General features: G+C 42.5%; 1 protein-coding gene across 7 annotated transcripts in view; it reads left to right on the top strand.

Moving 5' to 3' along the window:
* The window catches only part of PDE8A (phosphodiesterase 8A), a 157350-nt gene that overhangs the window by 21004 nt on the left and 110320 nt on the right, over nucleotides 1–26026 (top strand). Inside the window, exons 1-2 of one of the 7 annotated variants that reach the window (XM_027801105.2) lie at nucleotides 7453–7474; nucleotides 8592–9118. The exons of 2 other annotated variants lie outside the window; for them this stretch is intronic. In XM_027801105.2, coding sequence (XP_027656906.1) covers nucleotides 8858–9118 — 261 coding nt within the window. In that variant the 5' untranslated portion in view covers nucleotides 7453–7474; nucleotides 8592–8857. 4 more of the 7 variants (XM_027801106.2, XM_055715218.1, XM_055715216.1 and 1 more) reach the window with 4 other exon arrangements.

Here is a 26026-nt window from a genome sequence, read left to right as displayed (position 1 = left end):
AGCGTTGCTTTCCCCTTTTCAAAAACTCAGAAGATTTATCTCCCCCACACATCCTGAGTCTGCCTCTTTTATTTTTTTAATAGCTGTCCCCAGAAAACTGACATGGTTGGGTTCCTCCACCTGCCCTCAGTGTGGTTTCTCCTTATCTCTCCCCAAAATTGTAATCTCCTCTTGCAATTCATGTGGTGTTGCTCTTCCTGCTGCTCAGCTGGACGTGCAGACAGCTGTAAAATGAAGTTTACAAGACTCATGATCTACGAGCACTGTGCCATGGCACTGCAGAGGTCGGATTCTTGTACATTGCTCCTTACAGCTGTCTGCACACAGAGCTGCATGCAGGCAAGTGGCAAGGAACACGACTTCCCTGATGGGAGCTTACAGAAACAAGAATACGGTTGGAGAAATAGGGTGAATCATGAATGAAACATTACTCACACAGCCTGATTGCAATGTAAGAACTGGATGCGAAGCGTTCCTGGAAATAGGGGTACATTCAGAGAAAGTAATGAATTGCACAATCATTTCTGTGTTATCTGTTTGATGGTAGAGTATGCTTCTCTCTGTTAATTAAGGGTTCAGCTACTTGCAGATGTAAGGATACTGCCTGGCTCCACAGAAGGACCTAACATCAGGGAAGGATTGTACGTAGTTGGATATGACTGAGTGTATTTAATTAAAGGTATCGGTTTGGCCCAAAGAAAGGAAATGTACTTGAGAATACAGCTAACAGCTGTTAAGTATTCAGATGATGTCCTGTTCCCTGTCTTATATTCAGACATGTTTGTAGGATTAATTTCTCAGATGTTTGAGTGATCTAGGAACATAAATCTCACAGCCAATACATGGGATTTTTTGCTATTGTGAATATATAATAAATTACTGCTCAGGACGACCACGGATGATGGATCTGTTCCTTAAATAATAAATTCAGCAACCATGAAAGCCATCTGTTTCGCAGGTGTACAGCATGTCTTAAAGAGTAATTGTGGAGAGTTTTTCAAGTCCTGCTGCTGCCATGCTGCAGGGGTAAGTTTCCAGCTCTGTATTTTGTTGTTCTCTTTGCCACTCTTACTTCGTCCGTCTCTGAGAAAGGTTAAGGATGCAAGTCTGTGGTTTTGAAAGTCTATCTTGAGTGAGTCTTCCCTCATTAGCCTGAACTGATCTGCTGCTGCTGGAGTAGGCTGGCAAAGACTAAAAGCTTGTCCTTCTAGCTTTGATGACCAAAGAAACCTGACCTACCGATGGAGTTGCTTGTTTCTTTTACTGATCTTTCTTTTGCTTTCTCTTACTGGATCCAGGCAGGCCACAATGTGATATAGGGTGTTATGGCATCAGGAACCAGTTTAGGAGTCTGACAGGTCTTGAGGCTGGGGGTCACTCTTGGGCTGGGCCAGAGGCTGGCTAGTTAAGAGATGGGATCCAATACCCTTGGGAAGCAGAGGGACAACAGGCAGCAAGGCCTGTAGGGTGCAAGAACTGGATATAACACTCCACCTAAGTGGGATCAGTTTTCTAGCAGAAGGACCAGTTCTCATCTTTGGTTTAGAAAATCACAAACTGAAAGGATTGCATCTAAATGAATGTAAGTTAGCTTAAAAATACTTGGGAAGAGAGAAGGGAAAATTCTCCAAGAGGGGAACAGCTAATTCTATGGTCACAGCTGGCTGGATGGCACTGTGTATCCAGATAGATAATCCTGCTTGAGAAGCACAGGATAATTACAGGGGAGTGGGTGGGGACGACAGTGCTTTGTTCCTCCCTTCCCCACAAATTTTTTGGCTGACTTGAGGCGAGGCCAGGCGGTGGGAGCTGTTGGAGGCTGCTTTGGCAGCTCACAGAGCGCTCCTCCCTCCGGCTGAGTTCTGGGGGTGGCCCTGCTGGAGCAGCTGGGTGTTTGTGCACCATCCTGTGGGTGCTGATCCCCCAGGCTGTGCAGGGCTCCCCGGCTCAGGGTCTGGAAAGACGAGGCTTAGGTGGTGGTCTTCTCTAGGTAGTGAGGACTTAGCCACTTGGGAAGAGAGGACTGGGAGGGAGAGGAAAACCTGTGAGACTAGGATAGTGGTAAGGGCTCTGTAATGTGCTCTGGCCCCAGATCAGTCCAAGGATCTGTACCCACAGTGTCTAGAGAGATCAGCAATGCTGTGGGTGTCAGTCTCAGCTGCCCCCAGATCCAGTCTGCTCCTTTGGGGCAGAGGAGACTCAGAGAAACCGTGCTCTCACCCCTTTTCCCTGCTTATGCCTTGCCCCACTGAAGTCAGGCTTCCTCTAAGCCTGCTGTAAGCCAGCAGCAGCAGAAGCCCCATGCCCAGCCACTACAGTTGGGTGGCAGAGAGATCGGCTCACCTTCGCTCTGCATCTGCTGTGCAAGCAGATGTTGCTCTTGGTTGACTTGGGGAGAGCCTACAGAAAACAAAGTAGAGAAGGTATAACGCTGGAGGATGCTTGAGAAGTGTTGAACAGATGGACAGTTGTGAAACCAGAAAAAATGGGGGGCTTTTGTGGGAGATTTGAGGGGGCTGACTGAGCTTTTGGGAGATCATAGAGGTGAGAATTGGTTTGGGGCTGGGTGAAGGCTTTGATCTGGTGGAGGGAAATGGCAAGAGAAAGCAGATGACAGAAGGGGTACTTACGAGGAAACAAAAGGATCTGAGGAAAAGGTAGGAAGAAGCAAGGGAGACAAATCTTTAGGATGGAATGGGGCTAGGAAAGACACTTCCACATTGTGGGACAGCAAAGAGGGTAATCAAAGTGGAAAGAAGGTACAGTGGAGATGGGTGTTACATTTTTCTCCCAGAAATAGTGTCTGTCCTGCTGATCACTGAGCAGCAGTGAGTATGATGTGTAAACTACAGCTGCAAAAGCCATTTTGACACCAGTTATGACAATGAAGCTTGTACGTACATGAAGTATCTGAGCTTTAGACTTGAATATCTTTGGTGCTAGAGTTGAAAAAGTTGCTGACTTAAGACTGTCTTGAAGGCCCTGATTTCCAAGCGGTACAGACAGTCGTCTGTGTTCTGCAATTGCAATTACGCAACAGCAGCAAGCAGCCAGCCTGCCAGACCTTCAGAGCAGCACTTCTGTCAATTGCGTTGGGGTTTTTCAGGACATCAGGAAAACGATGCAGAAAACAAACCCACTGTACTTCTCTACATTCCAGGGGCTGGAGATGATCTGCTTCATGGAAAATTTTAGACTTGTCTCATGTCACCTGAAAATGCCCAGTTCCAGGATACCTGTCACTTACACACAGACAAGCAGATGTACTGTACTGTGTCCTGCTCGGGGTGTGTAATGCTGATGCTAACCTGTGGCTAAGGCAGATTGTGGCCCCTCTTTTCTCTTCTAGAATACCTTGGGTCTGGAGAGACGAGCTCTGTCACAGCTTTCATGTGTCAGTAGTTAGCAGTGTCGAGTCCCTTCAGCTGTTTGTGTGCTGGCACATTTTCCACAGTTCCACCTTTCCCTCCCCACCGCCCCCTCCGCTGGCCTAAGGACCAGCAGGATTGCCTAACTTTTCAGAAGGCCAAAAGACACAGTTGGAACATACAGCTGACTTGGGGGGAGAAGCAATTAAAACCGCACAGAGTAATCTCATCTCCAGATTGCTGCCTTGTGCAGGACTGCAGGCACGCTTGCAGTGCCATTGCTGAACAAGCATTTTTTCAAAGCACACTGATATTTGTTGTTCATGCAGGTGTTAGTCCGTCATTTCTTCTGCATTATCCTGCCTGTCAGTGTCTTGGACATCTGAAATATTATCAGAATTCGATTTTGGCAGCAAACTTTTTCTCCCGGCCTTCATATGCATTTTTGTGTAACTGGACAGGAGTGAATTGTCCCAGTGTTCGTGCACAAACTCGTATAATGTGCAATGGGAAATGGTCAAGGGTTGTGTGAAATGGATGCACACTGCTGATACATCAAGAGGAAGTGCTTTTGCTTATAGAAATCTGGGGGGAGATAGCAGACTTGGGGGGGCTAGTTGCAGAGATCTGGGAGTCAGTGTGTTTGTTCAGTCTTCTGTCAAAAAATGCACGATCTAATGTAATTTGTCCATGAGATGGATGGGGAAGTGACTGAATACTGTAATTTTAAATCCTGTTAAAATGTTAAGCTTATGTATTTGTTCTCTAAATATTTTGATCTTCGACAGCAGCCGCTTGCCTAGAGACCAAGCCAAACAATCATTCCAAGCTCTTTCCTAGCCTTCTTTCTTATTCTGTAGTCCTGAATGAAATTCAACCTTATTCTCCATAAATAACCTTTCTCATTCCCCAGCTGTCTCCTACAGCTAGTTCTCCTCTGACCTCTCACTTACTGACTGTGTACTGACCTTGCGCTTCCCCCACAGCTCTAATCTGCCAGTGTCTACACTCCTGTTCTTCCTCTGCTCTATTGCATTATTTCATTTCTTTTTTAATAAGGCCCACCATTTCCTGAGCTGCACTTCAGCAAATAAGCTTGAACAAGCCCCTTTATCCACAGAGCTCATATAGTGTAGTGACAAATAACTACCATTGGCAGTGATTTTGACATTTTCACCACCTCTCTCTGATTCTAGGCTGTAAGTAAATCTATACTTTCAACTGTATTTTTCTATTGGCGATAAAAACCAGCACCACTGTTTTCAAATCTAAGAGAAAGAAGCCAATGCCTTGTTCCTTGTTCAAATAGAAATGTTTCTCTTTAGTTGGATTTTCATCAGTATAGCAACAACTCCAGTGATTTCTCAACGGCTTTTATTAAACTACTAAGGGATTATTCAGGCATTTTATGCACACCTCATCCTCCCATTAAAGGCAGTGTGAGTTCTCATCTGAAAAATTTGCAAATAGAGGGGTTTTTTTGTTTGTTTGAAGTTAAGCTGTAGATTGAAACAATCAGAAACAATCTGCCTAGGGTTAGTTGTGGAAAAACTTTGGGAAAAGCAGCATTCCCCCCTACCTGCATCAGTATTTGTCTGTCAGAACTGAAGAATTGGTTGAATTGGAATTTGCCTCCAAAATGGAAAGCAGAGATGTGTTTAATATTGGTATTTTTTGAAATGACACCATGAAATGCGTGTTTCATCTTTGTGTAGCTGCAAATCAAACCCATTTGCTTTACAAAGTAGAAGGCTTAACTCTAGGTGTCAGCACTGCAAGCTGAATGTGGAGCTCTGAAAAGGAAATTTTGCTGTCTCTGACTCCTCCAGTGTCACCAGAAATAAAGTGCAATAGCAGTTTTGCTGACAGATCCATTAAGGCTGAAGAAAAGGAGAGCCCACACTTGTGGTTAATGGCACATGTAGGAATTCCAGCATTCTTTTCTTATACAGCCTCTTTCTAGCTGCACTTAAGTGTGTTTCTATTAATGGGATCTAGTAAATAATGTTTAACATAAAGGAGAGAATGAGGACAAGATGCCCACTGTTTAAAGCAGGTATGTTAACGCTTTCCCTTCATTTGTTGTTAAGTGCTTATCTTTAGTGGGCATCCAAAGTGATGAGAGCGCACAGGAAGCCAGCATGTTTTTCTGGTTCTAACAGGCTATATAGATCAGCTAAATTAATGAGGTGGATGAAGTTTATGTGACTACTGTTGGTTATACTTGAAATTGCACAGTAGCAGAGACATTGGGGAAGGAAAGACTCGATTTTCCAGCCCTTAATGCTAGCAATTATGCGAAGTAAATAAAAGCATTTTGACGGTGCACATACTGTAGTTATCTTGGAAAGCCACGTTTCTCAAGAGCACTGAATTTTTGGCTTTGCATCTCCTAACCTTGTGCTCTCATCTGCATCAAGTGATGCTGTTACACACATGAATGAAGAGCTTCTTTTTGCCATTCTTGCTGTCAATAGTCATCACTTATGTGCAAATTTTGCTTTTAATTATGCCCTGATCGCATTTGTTATGTAGTTAAGGTACTGCTCAAAGGCTGACTGTTCTGAATGCACAGAAGTGCTCCTGCTGAATTGGCTTCTTCTGAAACACTTTGATTTCTGACAGGGGAGCACAAAAGCATTCATCATACAAATTTGGAGTAATTTATGTAGTTTCCTCCTGTGGAACATCATTTTCCCCTCCTCAGGTGCTGGAGCTTATTGACAAAAGTGAAGTCTCTGCTATTTGGTTTTCACCACGCTCCTAAATGTAAAGTTTGATCAGGCCTTCCATAATCTGCCGTTGCCTCTGAGCTGTTGCTCAGCCAGTGAAAACAGGCTGTACCTCAGAGAGGAACCTTGGAGAGTCAGTGAGAGTAAAGTTTGGCAGAGCTATAAATGACATGGTGAAAAAAAAAAAAAAAAAGGCAGGCACACGTGGAACACTGATAGGGCTCTTACAAGCCATCAGGTTGTAAGGTCTGCACTGTGAGTGTGGTCTGTGGTAGAGTAAGGTGCTGTACATCTGTCGTTGGACCCCAGCGGCACTTGAGCAGGTTCTTCTGCAGCACCCTTTGTCTGCAGCAGGAACTGGCCTGGCACTGGGCACAGCATGGCCAAACCACCTTAGATGCTCTGGTTTGTCTCTTAAAGTATGTGCAGACATCTAGTCTCAAACACATCTATACCACAAGGAAATATAGCTACTTCCATATGATACAGAAACGAAAAAAAGTTTATTTTATGTACGTATTCCAGAATAAGCCTGTATGCAGTTCATTTTCCATGCCCTAGGGTCTGGCTCCACCTATGGCACCTTCCCTTTTCAGTCTTTCCACCCAAAAATACTTTCAATGAAATTGGCACGACCGGAGTTGAAAGGGAAGATGAGTGGAAGCAACGGCCAAGCCCGGACTGTGGCTGGCTCCTGGTCCCTGAGGAGCGGAGCCCCGCGCCCTCCCAGGGAAGCGGCTGGCCGGCTTGCCTAGGCCGAGCTCCCGGCCCCGCGCTGCCTCAGGAACGCTACAGGTGGATTTTGTTGAGTTTTGTTGTGGGTTTGTTTAACCACAGAGTAAGCAGCCCGCTGGGCACGGAGCGGCCGGCACCGCGGCCGGCACCACGCACGGCACCACGCACGGCACCGGCACCGCCGCCACAGCGCCTCGCCTCAGCGCCGCGCCTCGCCTCAGCCCTGGCGCGCGCGGCCCGCCAGCGGCTCGTGCTGGCGCTCCCGCCCCTCCCGCCGCAGCGGCCGGGCGCACGCGGAGCGGCGGTTTAAACTTCGCTCGCTCGGGCGGAGCCGCGGCGCGGCATTGGCCCTCGGCGGCTCATTTGCATTGACGCAGCGCGGGCCGGAGGTCAGCGCCGCCGGGTGCTTTTATTGGCTCCGCCGCTGTCAAGCGCCGGGGCCGCGCGGACGGGGGGCAGCGCGGGCGCGGGGGGGTGGGGGGCGGTGGGGGGCGGCGGGGGGCGGCCGCGGCGGGGCGGGGGGCGGTGGCGCGGGGGGGGCGCGCGGGCGGCCGTGGGGCGGGGCGGCCGTTGGGCGGGCAGGCGGGCGGGGCGGCGGAGGGGCCGCCGCCGCTGCTGAGGAACATCAATAATAACAAGGTGAGCGCAGAGCGAGGGAAGGCGGCTGCGAGGAGAGAGGCATTTCCCTTGCTGCAAGGGATGCAGACACCACGGCCCTGGGAATTAGAGCTCTCACCGCTGCAACCCTTTCCGCCGGGATGGGACGCTAGGATCGTTTTCTTTCTACTTCTCGCTCTTTTTAATTTTTCATCCTTTTTTTTTTTCTTAAATTTTAAATTTTTTTCCCCTCGCCGTTTCGCATCATTTCTCTGACCAGAAAATCCCCCCCAACATGGAGGCCCTTTGATGCCTCTGCCAGCGGAGCCGGCTGCTCCCGCGGCTCTGGGAAGCCCTCCGGGCCGTGCCCCGGTTCTCCGAGGGCCGCCCCGGGCGCTGAGAGGGGCTACCCGCCGCCCGGCCCGCTCCTGCCCCGCGGCGCTGCGCCGGGAGCCCGCGCCCCGCCGGGCGGGATGCCGCTGCGGCGGCCGGGGAGCCCCGCTGCCGCCTGACGGGGGGCGCTTCCTTCCGACGGCGGGACCCTGCATGTCACCCCCGCGGCGGCCGCCCGTCCGCGACGGAGGCGGTGCGGGACATGCCCAGCGCGGCGTGAGGGGCGCAGCCGGCTCCTGGGGGCGGCGGGGCGATTTCCCATTATTATTGTTATTTTTTTAATTATTTATTTTGGCCCCAAAGCACACCCCCGGCACAGCGCGGCGCCGAGCGGGACCGCGAGGAGTAAGCGCCGCTTGGCGGGGAGCGCGGAAGACCGAGGTGGGGAGCGGCCCCGCCGGCCCCGGGTTAATCGGTAACGCTGTGCAAACCCAGGTGGAAAATGCGCCCTGCTCCGGACTAGGAGGGAGGAGATGGTGCAGTGCCCCCGGCCGCTCTGAGCGCCGAGCCGAGAAGACGCTGGGGTGTGTGTGCGTGTGGTTTGGGGCTTGGGGTTTTTTGGGGGTTGGGGTTTTTTTATTTTTGCTTTTTTTTTTTCCCCGGCCCTCCTTTTTCTTTCCTTTTTATTTTTTTTTTTTCTTCCTGCTTTTCCCCAGAAGGAAAGAAAACCCTGTCAAGATTCTCAGATGGCTTAGAAAAATTAATAATAATCTGTGAAAATACGAAGTCGACCGGTTCTTGATTTCCCCCCTTCCCTCCCCTCCAGCTCCCCAGCCCACTGCTGTGATTGAGATAAAAGGACCCGTTTCCTGGAGGACGAGGAGAACAGACACGTTTCTGGTGGTGTAGAAGGGACCGATGGCAATGCTTCAGAGTGTAGCGGAGACGCAGGAAAGAGGTTCAACCTGTTAAAAAAATTAAGCAGGGGGAAAATACCAACGGGAAGGAAAGATACATATATATATATATATACACACACATATATATATATATACACACAATTTAGAAGTATTCCCCAGGTGGCCACAAAGCATGGGCTGTGTTCCAAGCACCAACCTCTCTGACAGCAGAGTGATCTGTCACAGTAGCAATGAGTCTGAGGAGTGCAATTCCCCTCACCAGACCAACACAACCATGTCTCAACAGCAGCAAGGCAACCCCGTCCCAGGATTATTCATTAAATGCTACAACACATCCACTTATGAGGTGAGGACTAATTCCTCTAAGAAAGACAAGAGGGAGAACAGCCAGAGCATGGAGGCAGAGGCCCAGACCAGCAGATCCAGTGTTAAGGTAAAAAGGGTGCTAAACATAAGCACTGTTTCTCTCAGAACACGATTTGGCTGTAGCGGTTTAACCCGAGGAGTTTCCCTGCCGAAGCGATACGTTGTGGGGGAGCTTTTCCTGGCTTGAGCTGTTACTTTCGTTTATAAGCTAATAAGTCTTGTGAAACAACTTTATAGATGTTCCCCAGCCTCTTTCTTCGTTCCACAAAATGAGCTTTCCTAAAAGGAGTTGTGCAGTTGTCCCCTCAGTCCTGAAGAGTCTGGGGTGTGGGTCTTCCCTATGAACGCAGAGGGCCCCTCTGTCCATCCGTGGGGGGACCCTGAGGTGCATGAGAGCTGCACTGCCGCCGACTCCTCTGTTTGACATGTTTGTACTAGGTTGTCCAGTGTTGCTGTTTGTGCTTGTGCTGTGTGGAATCGGAGGCAAATCGCAGTCTGAAGCGATCTGCTAGCTGGGCTGATCAATTTGCATACCTCTTCCATTCACAAAGTTGAGAGGGACGGCTGTTTTTGCTCTGGGTACTGATTTACAACTTTTTGACCTTGTCTGTTGCTGCAAATAAGGTATTTTTTGGAGGTTTTTTGCATGTCTGTTAGTGTGCATACTTTTGTGTAGGGGTGCAACAGAAGGCTGTATGAAGTCGACAGATATACTGAAAAAAATTGTGATTTGTGATTTTTTATTTTTGTAAAGTGGGAGAGTTAGTGATGTGGGGTGCTTGCTTGTCTGTTTACTTTCTATTGATGGCCTGTTTGTTTATGGGTTGTGCTTTAGTTACTAATGCTATAGGTTTTGATTGCTCTATATCTTGCTTTTTCGGAGGAACTGTCTCTATTTTGTAAAAATAAGTAATTGCAAATATATATAAAAACAAATCAAATTGTAGTAGCCCTGGGGATATTATATAACATGGCTGATCTGCTCTGGGTTACCGTGATAAGAGCTGAGATACATATGCCATAAATATAAAATACAAGCTTGCGTTGCAAGCAAGAACTAGCTAAATGTCAAGTGTTTTGCAGAATTGCAGAAACTCTAATGAGTTGTAGCTTTCTTAGGATTTTTACATGCTCATTAAGATGGCTTCTAGAGTATTGACCTGGAATAATTTTCTTCAGTTATGTGGGTGATTTTTTTTAGTTGTTTACCTCCAGATTTAGTAATCTCAGTTCATAGGAGTTTAAAAAGTGTCTAGAAAATGAGAAGACACTTTGCAAGTATTGAGTTGGAGGAGGAATTAACAATACCTAAGAACATGTAGATGAATGGTGTTAGACTAAGCTGAATTTTTGTGTTAATAACACTGTACAGGAAACTGAATGTTACAGCCCTGTTCCATAAGTATGTCTATCGTATGTGTATATTTAACATTGTAACCACAGTAAAGATACTTAAGTTGTCATCAGAATCCTGATAGTTGTTTCTGAATTTTTAATAGTCATTATAATTGCACATCACAAAATCTAAACCAAAAATATTCTTAAAATTTATATTCTTAGAGTTTGTCTTCTGTGTGGTTGCTTATGGGGGGGGGAGGGGAGGGAAACAATTCCTGAAGCATGCATGGGAAGCTGTGTTAATTTTGTTAAGTTTTATTGCCTAAGAACTTTGTAAAAATTCTTGTTACTAGGTTTGGATAATTCAGCCAGATGCTGTGCGGTTGATGTTGGTTCATATGCATACTGTAATCTCATTGGCAGCCATTCTGATTTTTATCACTCAGTCATACTTTCTGCCCTTGTCATCACTCTAAGCACATTGCTGTGAAACGATGGGGTTTGAGAAGTGAGAATGGAATTCTGTTTGTGATCAGCTGAATACAAAATCTGTTGGACATTACCACATCTGCATGATTTTCATGTGCAAAATCCTATAATACTCTTTAGAGCTATAAAGCAGCATGGTGTTTCATTCTCTGCTTTTAACATTAGTGTGTATAGTATGATCAGATTTACAGTTCTTAGTGCGCTAGACAACTGCGTTGTCTCAGAGGTTGTGCTGGAGAGAGGGATATGCTATCCTGTCACTGGAGAGCAAAGATTTTCACAGTACAGTGAAGTTGTTTGGAAAGAAACAAAGTGTGGGAACGTTGAAGATATTGGATAGGACCCTGAAATTCCTGAAGCCAAAAGGAGTATTGGGCAGGATGTTGTGCTGTTCTGGAGTTAAAAGGAATTTTGATTTGAGAAAGAACTGTAAGAATTAAGGTGCTACTAGGAACTACTGCTGTTCTTCAGAGGGTGTAGTACATGCTTTATGGCCCCTGGGATACCCTCACACAAACACAAGATGCTACAAACTTTTTGTCCTTTGGCCAACGGTAGTGTCATCAGAATTTGTGTGAATAGCCAGTAACCTGCCTGAATGGTATTTCGACATGGTTTCAGGGCACTTTTATTGAAATTTACATTTACAGTCTTTTGTTGTATATGCACAGATTAAAGCCAAGAGAGTCCTGCGTTAGGGCTAAGAACAAAACTTGTCCCGGGTGTAAATCTCATATTTTCACTTTGGTTGACATTAGCATTATGTTTATTAAAAATATGCATAATAGGTGGTGCAATAGATTTTATTCAATGTTTGTTAGCTGTAGTGCACATTTTTTCAGTTCAGAAAGTGTCATAAAAATAACCCATGCTAACTGTAAAATGGCATTATATATATATTGCTAATTAGCCCCCAGAATTACTCTGGCTTTATGTTTATGGTTTATTATATCTTTCTTCTGGTCAAATAGCAGAGGATCATTATCTGGATGTGTGGTGTGAACATATTATGTTTTATGATTTGCATCAATTTACAAACTGTAGCTAAAAAAGTTACCTGTTCATTCCTAATATGGAGAGCCCTAAGTTTATTGATAGAAAATCAATTAACAAAGCAGAGCAGTCCTGAAAATGTGTACATGCAGAGATAAATGTCATATATGTGGTATATATGAGTTTTGGTGATAGTATGTGAGAAATGAAGGAGCTCTTTTAATAAATTATATTTGGTCATGGCACCTGTATCTCCATCCTTAATTAGTATTTTCATATGTGGCTTTCATTTGAAGATTTATGAGCATCTTGGAATAAGTGCCATATCTAAAAGTAAATCAGCCATAAAAACTCTTCCCCTAATTTTCAGTATATTGACTCCACAGCTTAAACTCTACTTTTCCCAGTAAAAGGTGAACAAGACTTAAATGCAGTTGTAAAAACAGTGACTGGGGTTTGATTGTCCAGGGCTACATTACAAATATCAAATGACGCTTACCCAGTACTGGTGCAAAGGAGAGTTTTCCTGATTTTATTTTTTTTTTTTTTTGTAGCTCTAAAAATCTCAAGGAAGTGGACTCAAAATCGTGATAGTCTTTTCCATATATATTAGTCATGATTTTATTTTTCAGACATTTGCGTTGTACAGTAAAGGGGCTTGGCTTCACAGAAACCTGCTTAAACACCTTTAGAATAATACCTCTGTTTAATCTGTAGAATAAGTGGAGTAAATGCTGGAATGGTATAAGGACTGCATGGGTATTTATTTAAAATTGGCTTGGGTATTCATAAGCATGTGCTGTCCCAACATCACATGTCTGTGTGTGTGTGTCACTCTTCTACAGTGCATTAATAAACACTGTAGCACATACATTGCGCGTTTATTTTGCTCTGTCATTCTTTTACATATGTGAGATTTCCTTCCTCTTCTCTTGTATAACTCTCCCTGTCGGGTGTACTTAACACAGAAATATGTGCGTTTGGGTGCAAGAGGATCAGAAAGTAAATCCAAACTTCTTTATTTTAAAATAAAAGTAGTCCTAAGGCAGCAGGGCTAAATGTGAAAGAGCCTTTTGATTTATCAGCTGATACGGCACAGCCAGTTTAAATCCATAGCCCTCCAGCCCCTTAGTTTTCTTCATTCAAACCGTGTGAAACTGCCTGAGAATTTTGCAGTCACTGCAAACCAATGGTTGCATAATTCTGCATATAGGAGGCTGTGTGCTATATTGTACCTGCAGTGCTGAATTGGATCTTGTTTCAGCATTTAACAGCATGTTATTTAGTCCGTTAAACTGTATGCTCTTTTCCTGCCTGTCTGGTAATTCCTTTCCGTTGGAACACACGAGCTCTCCCTCCCTTTGAAACTCCCACATGTACTGTCCACTGAGGCCATCCACCCTCTCTGGATTCCTCCCTGTTGTCACTGAAACTGTCCTCAATCATTTCCCCAACAAACCTCCCATCACCGTTTCCCTCCCACTTCCACTGACGTCAGCTCTCCTGTACAGAGATTCTTGCTCCCACTGAGAGGATCCTTCCCATGCTGAGAGACACAAACTTTTCCCAATCTTTATGGCTCCAGACTTTCAGGCTGCTTTTTATGCTGTTGGTGCAAGGCATGAACCCTTTTCTCCAGGGGATGGGAGTCCAAATTTTAAATGGCATGAAGTGAACTGGTGTAGTGACATTTGAACTGGGTTCATATTCAAGTCTACTACTTATTTTTACCTTTTAATTTCCTGTTTGTAATGTAAACTGGAAGAAAACCGAAGCTGTAAATCGCAGCGTATAGATTGCTGCACTACTAAGATAGCATAAGCTGTGCTTTCAGTTTTTAAAGCATTGTTATTGGTACCTCTCCTCATCAAGCAAACCAACGCATGCAAAATGTGTCATTGTATTTGAGGGCAATTCCTTGTGTGACTGACATGAGCAAGGGTAGACCCTGAAATTTTTGGAGTACTTACTATTGGTAAAAATTTGACCAAAACTTTCAGCTGTGAATTCATCTGACAGACACAAAACACAACTTCTCTCTGCCCTTTGCATTGTTCTTCGCTGCACCTGATCTGAGCTTGTTGTGTGTCTCTTCCCTGGTCATTTTAGGTAGTTAATTTCTATGCTTTTCCTCTTCTGCCACCTGATTGTGTCGATAGAGGAAGTACTAAACCCAAGCCTTTACTTCTGCAGTTACAGGTATTTATTTTACTGTGTTGTGCCCTTTGCATTCTTAATTGTATATGGGTCAGATTAAAGTGTAAGTACATCCACAATGAGAAATTTTCTAGTTTGTAGAATGTACTTAAGCCAGGCAGAATGGGAGGTGGTATACTTATTAGTTCTCCCGCCCTTTCTACCATTCCCAGTATTATATGTGATGTGAAGTTCCAGTGCAAGGTACCGGTGTTGCCTTGCTATTTAAGGTGCCAGCAATTCAGATTTTGCATCCAAAACGCTACATCTAAATATAAATTAAAGATAAGAAATGGTGAAATAGTTACACTCACTTGCAGATACTTCTTGTTCAATGAATTTTAGACTAGGAGATGCTTACAGTCTATGTGAATATGAAGAATGTCTCATTAAGAAAGCTGCTCATAATTCATTTGAAACTTAGAAAAAAATGCTGTTTGGAAACTATTTTACTTTCCATATTACGTACTTTAATTTCTGTTCCTCATGTCCAAGTAAATGTCTGTGTCAAGAAAATGAAAGGTATTTGAATGAGAATTGTTTTTAACAGGCATTGAAATTGTTATATCCAACAGTTGCCACTACCAACAGTGATAAATTGCTGTTTTATTTTAGTTATTACATGAACATTTGTTCGCCCCTCTTGGCTCTCACCTTGAGAAGGGCTTCCAGAATTGGATTTCTAAAGCAATAGTAACAATCCACTGAAAATATTCCTCTTCTTGAGCCTTTGGAATGCCAACTGACTTTCAAATGAGTCCTCAAAGAAGAAATAAATATCTAGAGAGATGGACAGCTAAAGCTCTTACCTAGATCTCATCAAAAAGTGGAAGAAACCTAAAGCAAATATGGTAATGAGCAGACTGGTCCCAGGGTGAAATTGCTTCAGTACAAGCTTTACTTCAGTTGTCATTTTATCAGGGGACCACAGAAGCACCTGCACACTTTGGAGAACAATTTAGCATTGTGTTCTATTTTGGTGATGTGTATGGATATAATATGCCTGCATTGTAAACTGCTTTACCAGCCATGGATGGAATTAAAATACTGTTCGCCATGTTTCCGAAACCGCACAGAGAGCATGATTTCATGTCCACAGCACAGTTTTCCATCTGAATTGCAGTGTTCCATATGTCAGGCCTATTCATTTAGTGGAGGTTCGCTAGGAATTTGCTTGGCCCTGTGACATTCTATGCATTGCTATCCGTCCATTAGGTAAAATAATCAGGTATCTTAATTTAACCATAATTTAAATTGGCACAGGATGACAAGATGCAAATTGAACAGCTTTAATGTGCACAACATACTGAATAGTTTTATTGGCCAGAGTCAGATTTTTAGGTTTTTGAAGGCAATCAGGGAAGTGATGTTCTTAAAGCCCTCTGCTTTTCTAAAAGATTTCGGCATCCAGCCCCTTTTAGATTGTTTCTTGAAATCCCCGTTAAGGCCAAAATGTAATAAATGATGTTGGTACACATGCTGCGAAATGAAATAGTGGAGTCTGTAATTTGTACATTCTTCCAGACCATCCCCTTTCACTATGGGTTGAACTGTTGGCCTCAAATCAAACTCCCAGGCCCTTTTCTCCTCTTCCCAGTGAAGTCTGTAAGTCTGTCACTCTCCATAAAGTTACAAGCTTAGCTTTCTGTAAACCAGCTTCCACATGTATGGCTTTGTTTCAGGAGAAAGGAGGAGAGCGAGAACCTACTTTTTGACATGGAAATTTGTTGGCATGAATTAGGTTATATCTCTTTCCAGTGTGGTTGGCAAGGTAATTTGGGATGGTTTTTGATAGCGTTTTACATGTTTAAAGGTAGTCTGCATACATATGTAGAGAGCTGATGTCCTTGCAAAGCAGAAGAACGTGGGTTAAAAAAGGAATATGCAAAATTTAAAAGCAGTTTTGGGAATAAAAATACTGTTGCTAATGAAAAACACTCTGATTCCTGTATGAGGGATTCAAATTAGGATTCCCACCTTTCCTTGGAGAAGGAGGAAATACAGCTTTTGATTCTGCTACTTTATGATGTTATAGCCAATTCTTGAACACTAGATCCCTAGAAATTAGGATAACATACTTTTATTTGTACAAAGACAATCTCCTTTTTGGCTAGGTAGGTCTTTCATTCCAAAGTGTGAATTAAATAGATACTGTTTCAAGGATTATTTTTTTTAATATCAGGATAGAAATTAATCTGTTTGTTAAATAGTATTTGTAACAGATATAAGTTGTGTCTGTTTCTTTGTTGGAGATGAGAATTCACTCTTTTTGCAAAATGGGAGTTTTATTTTGCATGTTAATTTGAAATTTGCACAGGAAACTTCAAACATTTTATATGCTTGGGAAGATCAAACCTTTTCAAGTAAGAGGTATTTTTCTGTGTAAGTTAAACATTTTACATAGTGACATGAACAGATTTCTGATTGTTAAGGGAAAAATGGTAACCTTGAAATCTTTTAATTGTTTTTCGGATTTCCCAGTTTCCTAAGTAAATCCATACAAAGAAAACACAGAATCACTGGGCAAATATGAAAGAATGACATCCTCTACTTCCCATTGTTTTTAACTTCGAGTTAGCAATGACCTTTAGCTCCCCACTGGGATGTGGTGGAAACTTTGAGGCCCCATCTTGTCACTAAAAGACAACTTAATTTTAAAGTTACACATTTACCATTGCTTTCTGTCTTTCATTTTGAGGTTCTGTTAGCTCTAATAAAATTTAATCAGACAAATAACCTCAGTAAGCAAGCAAATTAAACCATCTTTATAAGGATCTTGTTTGAAAAAACTATGCAGATGTTTAATTAAAGCACAACAAAAGAACCTCTATCTGCATTGAATACAGTCTTCCTGTATTTAGGAGTACCTACTCTCCGTTGTCAGATAGATGACACAAATTCATACTGAATTATCAGGATTGGGTCTCTTCAGACACTGAAGTGTAGAACTATTTTACAACAGTGGTTTTAATTCCAAGTTTTTAAATGGACAAACGTTATCTGTGTGATAGATAGGTAAAGATCAGTGTTCAGCTGAGATGACTGAGTTTGCAGATGTGTATTTCTTTTTTTTGAAATACTGCCTGCTGTTTCTTTCAATTTGTAAGGTTTTAGGGTTTTTTTGTTTTGTTGTGGGGTTTCTTGTATGTGTGGTTTTTGGTGTCTTCCCCCCCCCCCCCAAAAAAAAAAAAAAAAAAAAAGTGAGAAATTCCACAAATGGTTGAGTACAACCACACCAACTAATTTGGTAACTTGAAGCAGAAGTGACTTGCCTTGCACACTACTGTAGTTTTAACTGCCTGGTGAAATTGCACTTGTCCATGAGCTGTAACTCAGCGACAAATATCTCGGCATAGGATATGTTTCAGAAGGCAAGTCTACAAGTACTGGAATCCAGAGCTCTGCCACACACTGAAGTGTGGACAGCACTGGGATTTCTGGCAAGGTATCTCCATTTTATTTTTTAAAACAAAGCAAATCATTATTTTTAAATACTGAAGAGGTTTATCGGTGGGCCAAATTCTGACTAAAATGACAGTCCTTCAATCCCATTAAAATCTGTGGGCTCACGGGGGTGTACCTGAGGCAGAACTTGGACTGCTGCGTTTACCTCTCACTGTGGTAGAAAATAGCTCCCTGTTGGAGAGGTGATTTGAAAATAAAAAATAGTGGCAATAATATTTGTATTAAGGGCTGAGTTATTTTCTGTCGTTCCAGAAAGACACCAGTATAGCTCCAGTGAGCAAGTTTCCAGCTGTACTGAAACTGGTGGCAAAGTTCTTAAAGTTTTCAGAACAGCCAGAATTTGATCTCTGGTCTGTAAGCAAAACTTACCTTATCTGCACTTCAGAGAAGCCAGGTATCAGCCCTTATGGCTGGGTCCCACATTTTATGATTGCTTAATCCATAGCTAATGCAGAAAACTACCAATAATTGATATTATTAATTGTCTAATGGTGGGAGTAATGGGATAGAAAATTGATTTATTTTTCTTTTTCTGAGCGTCATACGGCAGTGAGGGCTGTTCTCAGGCAGTAGCTGCATAGAGAATATAAATGGCTGTGGCTTCAGGTCGTAAATTAAATCTGCCCATCTGTTGCTGTTCTTGAGAGTAGTGACTCTCAAAACTTAAAATTTCTAGGCATTCAAAAGGACTTTTTTTCTACATATTCATACTTGTGTAGTTCTCCACTTTAATCTGAAGTGTGTTGGGATGTGTTCTGTTACCTGGTGCTTTGTGGTTGCAGATGACCATTCTGTAAGTAATGATGCAGAGTGTGGCCAAGGCTAGAGATACTGAACTGAGATCAGAAGAACCAGGCTGCCACTGGTTAGTGTGTGGCTTTTTGTCCAGCTCGCTGTGTGTTTCTACTTGAATGCTTCATCCTGGTTATGTATCATGCAGGATCGGGGCCATTATATTACCTGGAACATAAGACTTGCACTCAGGTCAAACTGTCCACGTAATGCAGCGCTTTGTCTCTTAACAGCACTCGGCAGAGTGTGCTTTGGAGAGAGATGCAAGGAATCTATTTAAAGGTACAAAAATGAGAAGAGTTTTTCATGTTCCTCTTCTGGGTTTAGTCTGGATATACTGATTTACTTCTCATTTTTCAGAATTTTTGCATGAAATATGATAATGATATTTTAGTTTTATCTCCTTAAAACTTGGTTGCTAAGTTGACAAATGCAATAAAAAAACTGTACTCCTGAGTGGAATTTGTGAATGGAGGATTTATTTCCAAACCAGTGTTAGCACATACTTAGTGCTGAAACACCACCAGTGTGGATCATTTATGTTATTTTTTTCCTGCAAATACTGTTGCAGGCACAAAGAACAACTGATGAAAGTGTATAGAAGAAAGGAAGGTGGATGAATTGTAACTAAATATGGGTATGCATTTTGAAGAGGACTTCAAGACTAGAGAAGCTAGTGCTTTTTTTTGTACATAAGGCAGAGTGTCCTGCAGATGAAAAAAAGCTGAGGATAATGTTGGTATTTTAGAGGAACAAAACATTTTAAAGCCACGCAAAGAGGGTTTTGCAAACACAAACAGCTTTTGTTTTGTTAACAACTGCACTGAGGGAAAATGTCCTGTGAACTCAGGCACTGCTTCATGCTTCCATTGATTCTGTTGTAACTTTTAATTTCATATTTGATTTCTTTTTGCCTTTGCCATGGAAGTGATCTGCTTTCTGCAGAATTTCAGTTGAAAGGGCTGTTCTGCTTATACTGTTAGTTATGTTATCGTGTGTCCTCAGTTCTGCCTTGTTCCTTGCTATTTAATGCTATGGAGCTGAGATCTGTCATGAGAACAGTCAGGTCAAATTCAGTGGTAGTGCTGTCAGTCGCAGCCCCTAAGTCTAGTGGTGATACTTTTCCCCTCAGTGAATAAAATTTAACCTTCTAAATTATGGGATATTTTACTTTGGGGCAGCTGCTTACTTTTCAGGAAGGCATCATGTTTTCTGAAATATGTTGCAAGTTACAGCTCTCTAAAACGAGTATGTTGGAGCAGTAGCTAGTTGGGAACCTAGTTTCCTCCAAAAAGCACTTGCACAGCCTTTTCGCAGTGCCCTGCCTCTGGCAGTGGTACAGAGCAGCAAGAACCAGCTTCTCTGGGATAAGCGAGATGTAGCTTTTATGATCCTTGGTAATAATAATAAAAACTCATTAAACTGGTCAGTGAGGAAGCTGATCTATCCCTCTCACCCCTGGCTTTGCCCTTCTCACCAAAGATGACAGTATTTGCCCCTGAAGGACAGGTAGTAGTGTCAGCCTGCTGTCTTGGTAGCAAATATTAAAAAAATAGAATTTTGGTAGATGTTCTTTACTGTTGGTTCCTAAAACTAAATATTGATATATTAGCTTGTGATATTTTACTGAAGAACACATTCTTCTGTCACTGTTGATATGTTATAATGTTTGGAAGGTTGTTTTTCTTTTTTTTTTTCATCAGTGCAAAGCCTCAGAGTGGGAGCGGGGCAGAGGGAGCAAGCCCTGTTAGTGGTTGGCGGGAGGTATGGGAAGTCTAACGGCTTCTCTGATCCTCAGGCTTAGCCCTAGTCACACTGTGACCATGGGAAAGTTGCCAGACACCAAATTTTCAAAGGAGCATGACTGAAGTTCACATTTTCTAAAAAGCTAAGCTCTCTTGTGAATTGCTTACAGTGAGATTCATAGCTGGACTGTCAAAAAAGTGAGCTGAAATTACCATCTCTTATTTTGCCAGTTAAACTAAAAAGAACTTCTTTTTGGAGGTTACATAGTTCTGAAGTTTTCTCCTAACTTTATCTTGGCTGTTCTGATTGCTAAGAGTTCTTACAAGGCTCTCTTGTGCTCTTTGGGCAATATAAACACTCTTCTGCTAATATAAACCTGCTAAGGTTGTGGGACACTGTTCATGGGGTAAGTTTTGCTTTGTGTGGTCACCTTGCTGTGCTGGTATACAAAGTCTTAAGTGAACTAAAGAATTTTAAGGTCTGTGGAAGTGGAATACACCTGATGCAGGTTCAGGGGATGGCAGTCCTTTCCTCTGTTTGTTCTGTGAGCCTTTGAGCTGTGCTAGGAAATGCAGGCTGTGGATGTTAGGACGTAACTGTGATGTTCAGCTCTTTATATTATGGACAGGAGTTCTGTGGGTTAGGAGTTGCCTCCCTGATACTTTGCACTGCTTAGTCATTGCCTCCTAAATTTAATCATGTGGTCAAGAGCAGAGGCTAGTGTAGAACGTAAGTGGGGGATCCAGTGCTTGACTCTGAGGTCACTATGGGGAACGGTTTTGCTTGTAGGCTGCAGGAGTCTGTTACTACGCAGGGATCTTTACTTAGTTATGGAAAGACTGATTTGTCCTAAAAGGTTGAGAAACCTCATCGTCATCAGTTGGAGCGAGGACACTCCCTCCCTCAGTCAGTTATTTCTTGAAGAGTGTGTTTGGCAAGGAGGCTGTGTGGTCTCTTGCCCTTTCTCCACGGATGACCTGCAAAGAAGAACTATCATCCCCCCTCAGGAAACCTCATACTTTTGGTCAGTGGCCCCTTACATTTTTTCCCCAGCTGACTGGCATTCCAGCTGACTGGTCAGAGAAGTACCCAGTTGCATCCACTTGTTAGGATTCGCTGTGCCAGTGCTATTCTGGTTCAGGATAAAGGTACCAAGGGAGCGTGTTCTGCTGAGCGTGTCTGAAAGCAGAGCGGTGCTTCCCTGGCTGCGGCCAATCACTTCGACTACACATTTCCTCTTACCCCTGTAACATTAAATACACATGTGAAATATTAACCTGGGAATCTTCAAATGCTTGACTACTGTTAGTTTTATGCCACTTCGTAAGAAATACAAGGACCTGTAAAGTACATAATTTTGGGGTTTTTTTTCTGGGTATTTTTTCCCCTCCATTTTGCAGAGAGGTGGGTGCAGGTGGAGGGCTTGGCATTTTTTTTCATCATCTTTCCCAACACTGGGAGGCCCCAAGCCAGCAGGTAGGATTTCTAGGAGATCCTCCTAAAGGAGGGGTCTCCACAGCCTGTTCTAAAATAGTTCAATGATTTTTAAGGTAAACCAACAAAACCTTTCATGTAGAGGGAAAAGCGTGACAGAGGATTGCCAGGGTGGAGGGATTATGGCTAACAGCACTCCATCTCTGCTGTTGCCGGGTGCTGCCAGAGGTCTTCATGTCCTTAAGAGTCTTAAGTTAGGTTTGGGAAACCTCAGCTTCTGTACTGAGGAACGAACTGAGGCCAGTGGTAATGGTCTGTTTAAATGCAAGTTCTTAAACCTGGATTCATTGATTGCTATAAATCAGTTTGATTACTACAGATATTTTTGTTGTAGAACGGACATGAGCCGACTGTCCAGAGGAATACGTACATACAGGATGTTTGCCAATTAGCTTGCAGTTAATTTAAATAGAATACAAACACCTCACTTGGTATACCCTAAGGCCTTATTTTTTTAATTTAGCTTGAAGAGGGTCTTTAACATGTGCTAACCTGGTTAAGGTACAGGAAAACGGTTGTACGTGTTGAAGTGCTTTGTTCAAAGACATGAACAACCGGGATGGAAATATATTTAGGGAGTGTAGAGCAGCTTGGTCTTCCTGATGGTCTCTGAAGTTGTCTGACTTCATCTCAGTAGCACAAACCTCTCAGATCATGGATGCCATGTCAATGCACCTTCTGGAGAACTCTGTACTGTGTGCTGAGAGCTTGGACCTTCACATGAAGGTTTCTTCAAGAGGCTCTCCTTCCTCTCTCCAAGTCATACATATGTTTCTAGAGGTCAAGAAATTATCTATCTCAAGAAATTATCACTGACTGTTCTCAAGTGCTTATGCTTCTTAACTCTCTAAAAATAGAAAAAAATATGAAGGTCCCCATTATGCTGGCACTGCCAGGGAGCTTTCTTTAAACACTTTGTAAACTAGCACTCTCTCTTACTACATGAGTTCTTAATTTCTTGATTCAGAAAAGATACAGCACTTTTCTACAGTGCATAGCTGGGCACTTCAGAGCCTGCTTCTTTGCACAAAATTCTTGAAAGATGACTGTTAACTAAACATGGCTTAATTAAGTTGACAATTTCACAGCTACTTTGAACAGCTCATTAACTGCAGAATACAGCTTCTTTGCAGCCAGAGCTCCACAATACATCATACAGTGAACCTGCTGACAAGAGGGTACAACTTCCAACGCATGCTTCAAAAGATCAGATTTATTACTGCAGTCCTGCTTCTTCTAAAACCAGTTAAGGCTTCCTTTAACAGATACTGAAAATACTTTGATTTGTAGTTCAGTCCTACGTAGCGCTGCAGATACAACTTTGCATGTTAAAGCCAATGCTGTTTTACATACACTGCCAAGCTGATAGCGGTGTTGGGGTGAGGACAAGTGGCTGTGGCTGAGTTGCATGGGTTGCAGCTCCTGGTTGCAACTGAAGTTCTACAGTATTTTTTTCACTCGTTTTTAAACAATCATACATATGCAATTCCTTGTCACTCAGCTCACTTAAAAAATAGAGAATAGTTCATTGTTATCTATTTCTTTAGAAATTAAATGATCTGTTTTATTTTTATGCTTTGTCCTTCCCCCCTTTCTCCCCTTATAGTAAAGAAAACTTAGTCTGAGAGCTGTAAAAGTACCCGCTGAAGGCAATGGAGGCTGAGCTTGCTGACAGCAGTATAGCTAGCTGGGTTTCTTCAACTTGGCCTCGGAGAGAGAGCAAATACCCTTTCAAAGATTTTGCAGACTTCCGCTGCCCGTGATCCTGAAAATCCCATCATATGTTACAGAAACAAGTGTCTAGAGTCTTAGGTGATGAGACATCCTCCTCTCATCTCGAATGTTAATATTGCAATGATCTGTTCTTTACATTTGTGATTTCTTACTGACATGGCTGGGGTAAAGCCCTGCTCTAATTGCAGCAATACAGATACTACTGTGCTTGTGGCAGCATAGTTTATGCCATTTGAGAGTACAAATACAATGGTATATCTTCTTCCACAATAGAAAGTTTTCCTGTATTTCTTGACTTGTGAAATTATACTTAGGACACATTCCTAATTTAGGCAAAGACTTAATACAGTCAAGGCCAGGACTGTATGTTACCTAGTCTAGAAATGACAATGAGGGATTTGGATTTTTAATGTTTTATGCTGTAAAAATCTCTATTAAGGATATAGCGATGGGGAGAGGAGGGGGGGAAACATGCTTTTGTTAAACAGCTTGTTACATTTGTGGAACTGGTATAAAGTATTCCAGAAAAACCAGTTTTGCTAATGTTAATGCCATTTGCAATAAGAAAGTTTTCAGGACACGTGTTATACTTGTGCCAGGACCTAAGGACTGTGGAAGTGAAGCGAGAACCTGGTACAGAGTCAGCACGTGGAGACCTTTTCCTCTGTGTTGAACTGTGGGTTCTGGCAGCTGATGGCTATGAGCAACTTGCCTGCTTTCATGATGCCCTTGCAGCAAGAATTTGTAGCAGTGAGAGCTCCCAGGAACTTTGTTAGCATTCTAAATGCTGCCATGACACTATTGGGTTTTTTTATTTTTTCCTCTTTTTGGACAGATAGATTTAACAGGCAATAGTTTGGCTGAGATATGAAATCCTAATGTGGGTATTTGCAAACCTTTGGTAAGAAAAGGCATTTTTTGTCAGCAAGACTTTGTAGGCTAGACCAGGCAGTGGAACAAACAGAGGGGAATAGTCCTTGAATCAGGACAAATAAATGATTGTTAATGGCCTTTGTCCTCTGTTGATGTTTGTGTGCCTTTTTACTGTAGGACACTGCTCTTCAGAATGGGCTGTAAGTATGTGGCTCTGCATTCTGCAGCTTAGCTTATTAAGGAAAAGTTGGACTCTCAGTTAATTAATCACATTGTTTAGAACTGATTTAATGTTAATAATAATCTCATTAAACTATTCTAGATGTATGTTTGAGTACAGGACAACTTATTATCGTACAGAAGCTACTGAATTGCCAGGTGTGATTTGGTAACAATTCGATGGTAATGCAAAAAGGCAATTTGCGATACAAATGTTGTCACAGGACAGCTGCTCCTGCAGCAGAACCAGCATTTTACTGCCTGTTTGCATCCTGGTAGTCTGTAGTTTTCCCTTTAACTTGTTCAGTTATACATAGAGGAGGTTTCTTCCTGCAGCCCCTTTTCTTCCTTTTGGCGTTGTATTCTCCCTTCAACTGTCATTTTCATGTTTCTGATGCTCGTATATGCATGTATCTATACTTTTTTTGGATCACAAATAGTATATGTCCTCTCACTGATGAAACTCACTCAACTTCTCTCACTTAGTACTTTTTTTTTTTTTTTAAATTAGGTGCTTTTGTTGGGTGAAGATCTTTGGGGAAGGTCTAACTCCTTCCCACCCACTGGCATCAACACTTACCCTAGAAATAACGGAATCTTTTTGTTTACAAAGAGGCATAGCTAGTAAACAGTTCTCCTCCTGAAAGTCTTTAGTTAGTACATAAAGTGTACTCTTAATCATTTGTACCAGGTCAATATCCCTTAAAATGCCGTTATTACAAATCAATCTGATATTAGAGGAGTATTTTCATAGATGTGGACACAAACTCAAATAAACAAAAAAAAAAAAATTTTTAAAAAAATTTTCTCTAATTTCAGCTAAAATGCATTAAACTTATTTCTGATCTGCTGTACTAGAAAAATGTTTTCTTGTCAGCTTTCAAAGTTGCAATGCTGTTCTATGCTTAAAATATTTTCCTCACTGACATTTTAAATTGCAGGTGTGTTCTTGTGTTGCTTAATCAAAAGAAGTAACATTGTGGGGAAAAAATAGTTTTGTTTTTCATAGCACAAAACATAAATAATTAGTTGATCTGTGAGTTACTTTATTATAGTTTGTAGATGTGTCTTTTAGTTATTTAAATATGAATAGGAACTGTCATAAATAGCATTAAGCATCGACTCCTGGTCTTGTACGATTCAGCTGGTGCTGACGCAATTTCATAATAAAAACCAGTCATTTTCCATCTATCTTTGTAACCATGTCAGTTCAGATACTTGCTTTAAGAAGGGGATATCTGTATGAATGGTTGTGATTGAACTGAACTTTGATCTGAAATTGAATTTTTTTTTTTCCCCATACTTGGGATCTTGAAATGCCTTCCTAAAGTATTGAATCTCCAAATAGTTTTCTGACAGCTTGCTTTTCGACAAGGACTAAGTGGAAGAAATTATTACTTTTCCTCCAGATACGCTCCCAACAACTGCCATAGTTTCAGGGTTTTTTTAAAGGATCATGTTTGTTGTGTCTCTAATGTCATTCACTGATATTTTACACCTTTCAGTAACCTTCGGAGCTTCCCATTCTCTCTTGCACTTGCAAAGCTGGTGACCATTACAGACAGGACGGAAAAGTGGTCCATGAGTGCCGCCTGGCTTATGGAGCTGCATCCAGTAACTCCCTGCTTTGTCATCT

Source organism: Falco cherrug, chromosome 7 (genome assembly GCF_023634085.1).
Source record: "Falco cherrug isolate bFalChe1 chromosome 7, bFalChe1.pri, whole genome shotgun sequence".
Classification (NCBI taxonomy): Eukaryota; Metazoa; Chordata; class Aves; order Falconiformes; family Falconidae; genus Falco; species Falco cherrug.
Note: the sequence above shows the minus strand (reverse complement) of the source record. Positions and strands in the feature narration are given on the sequence as shown.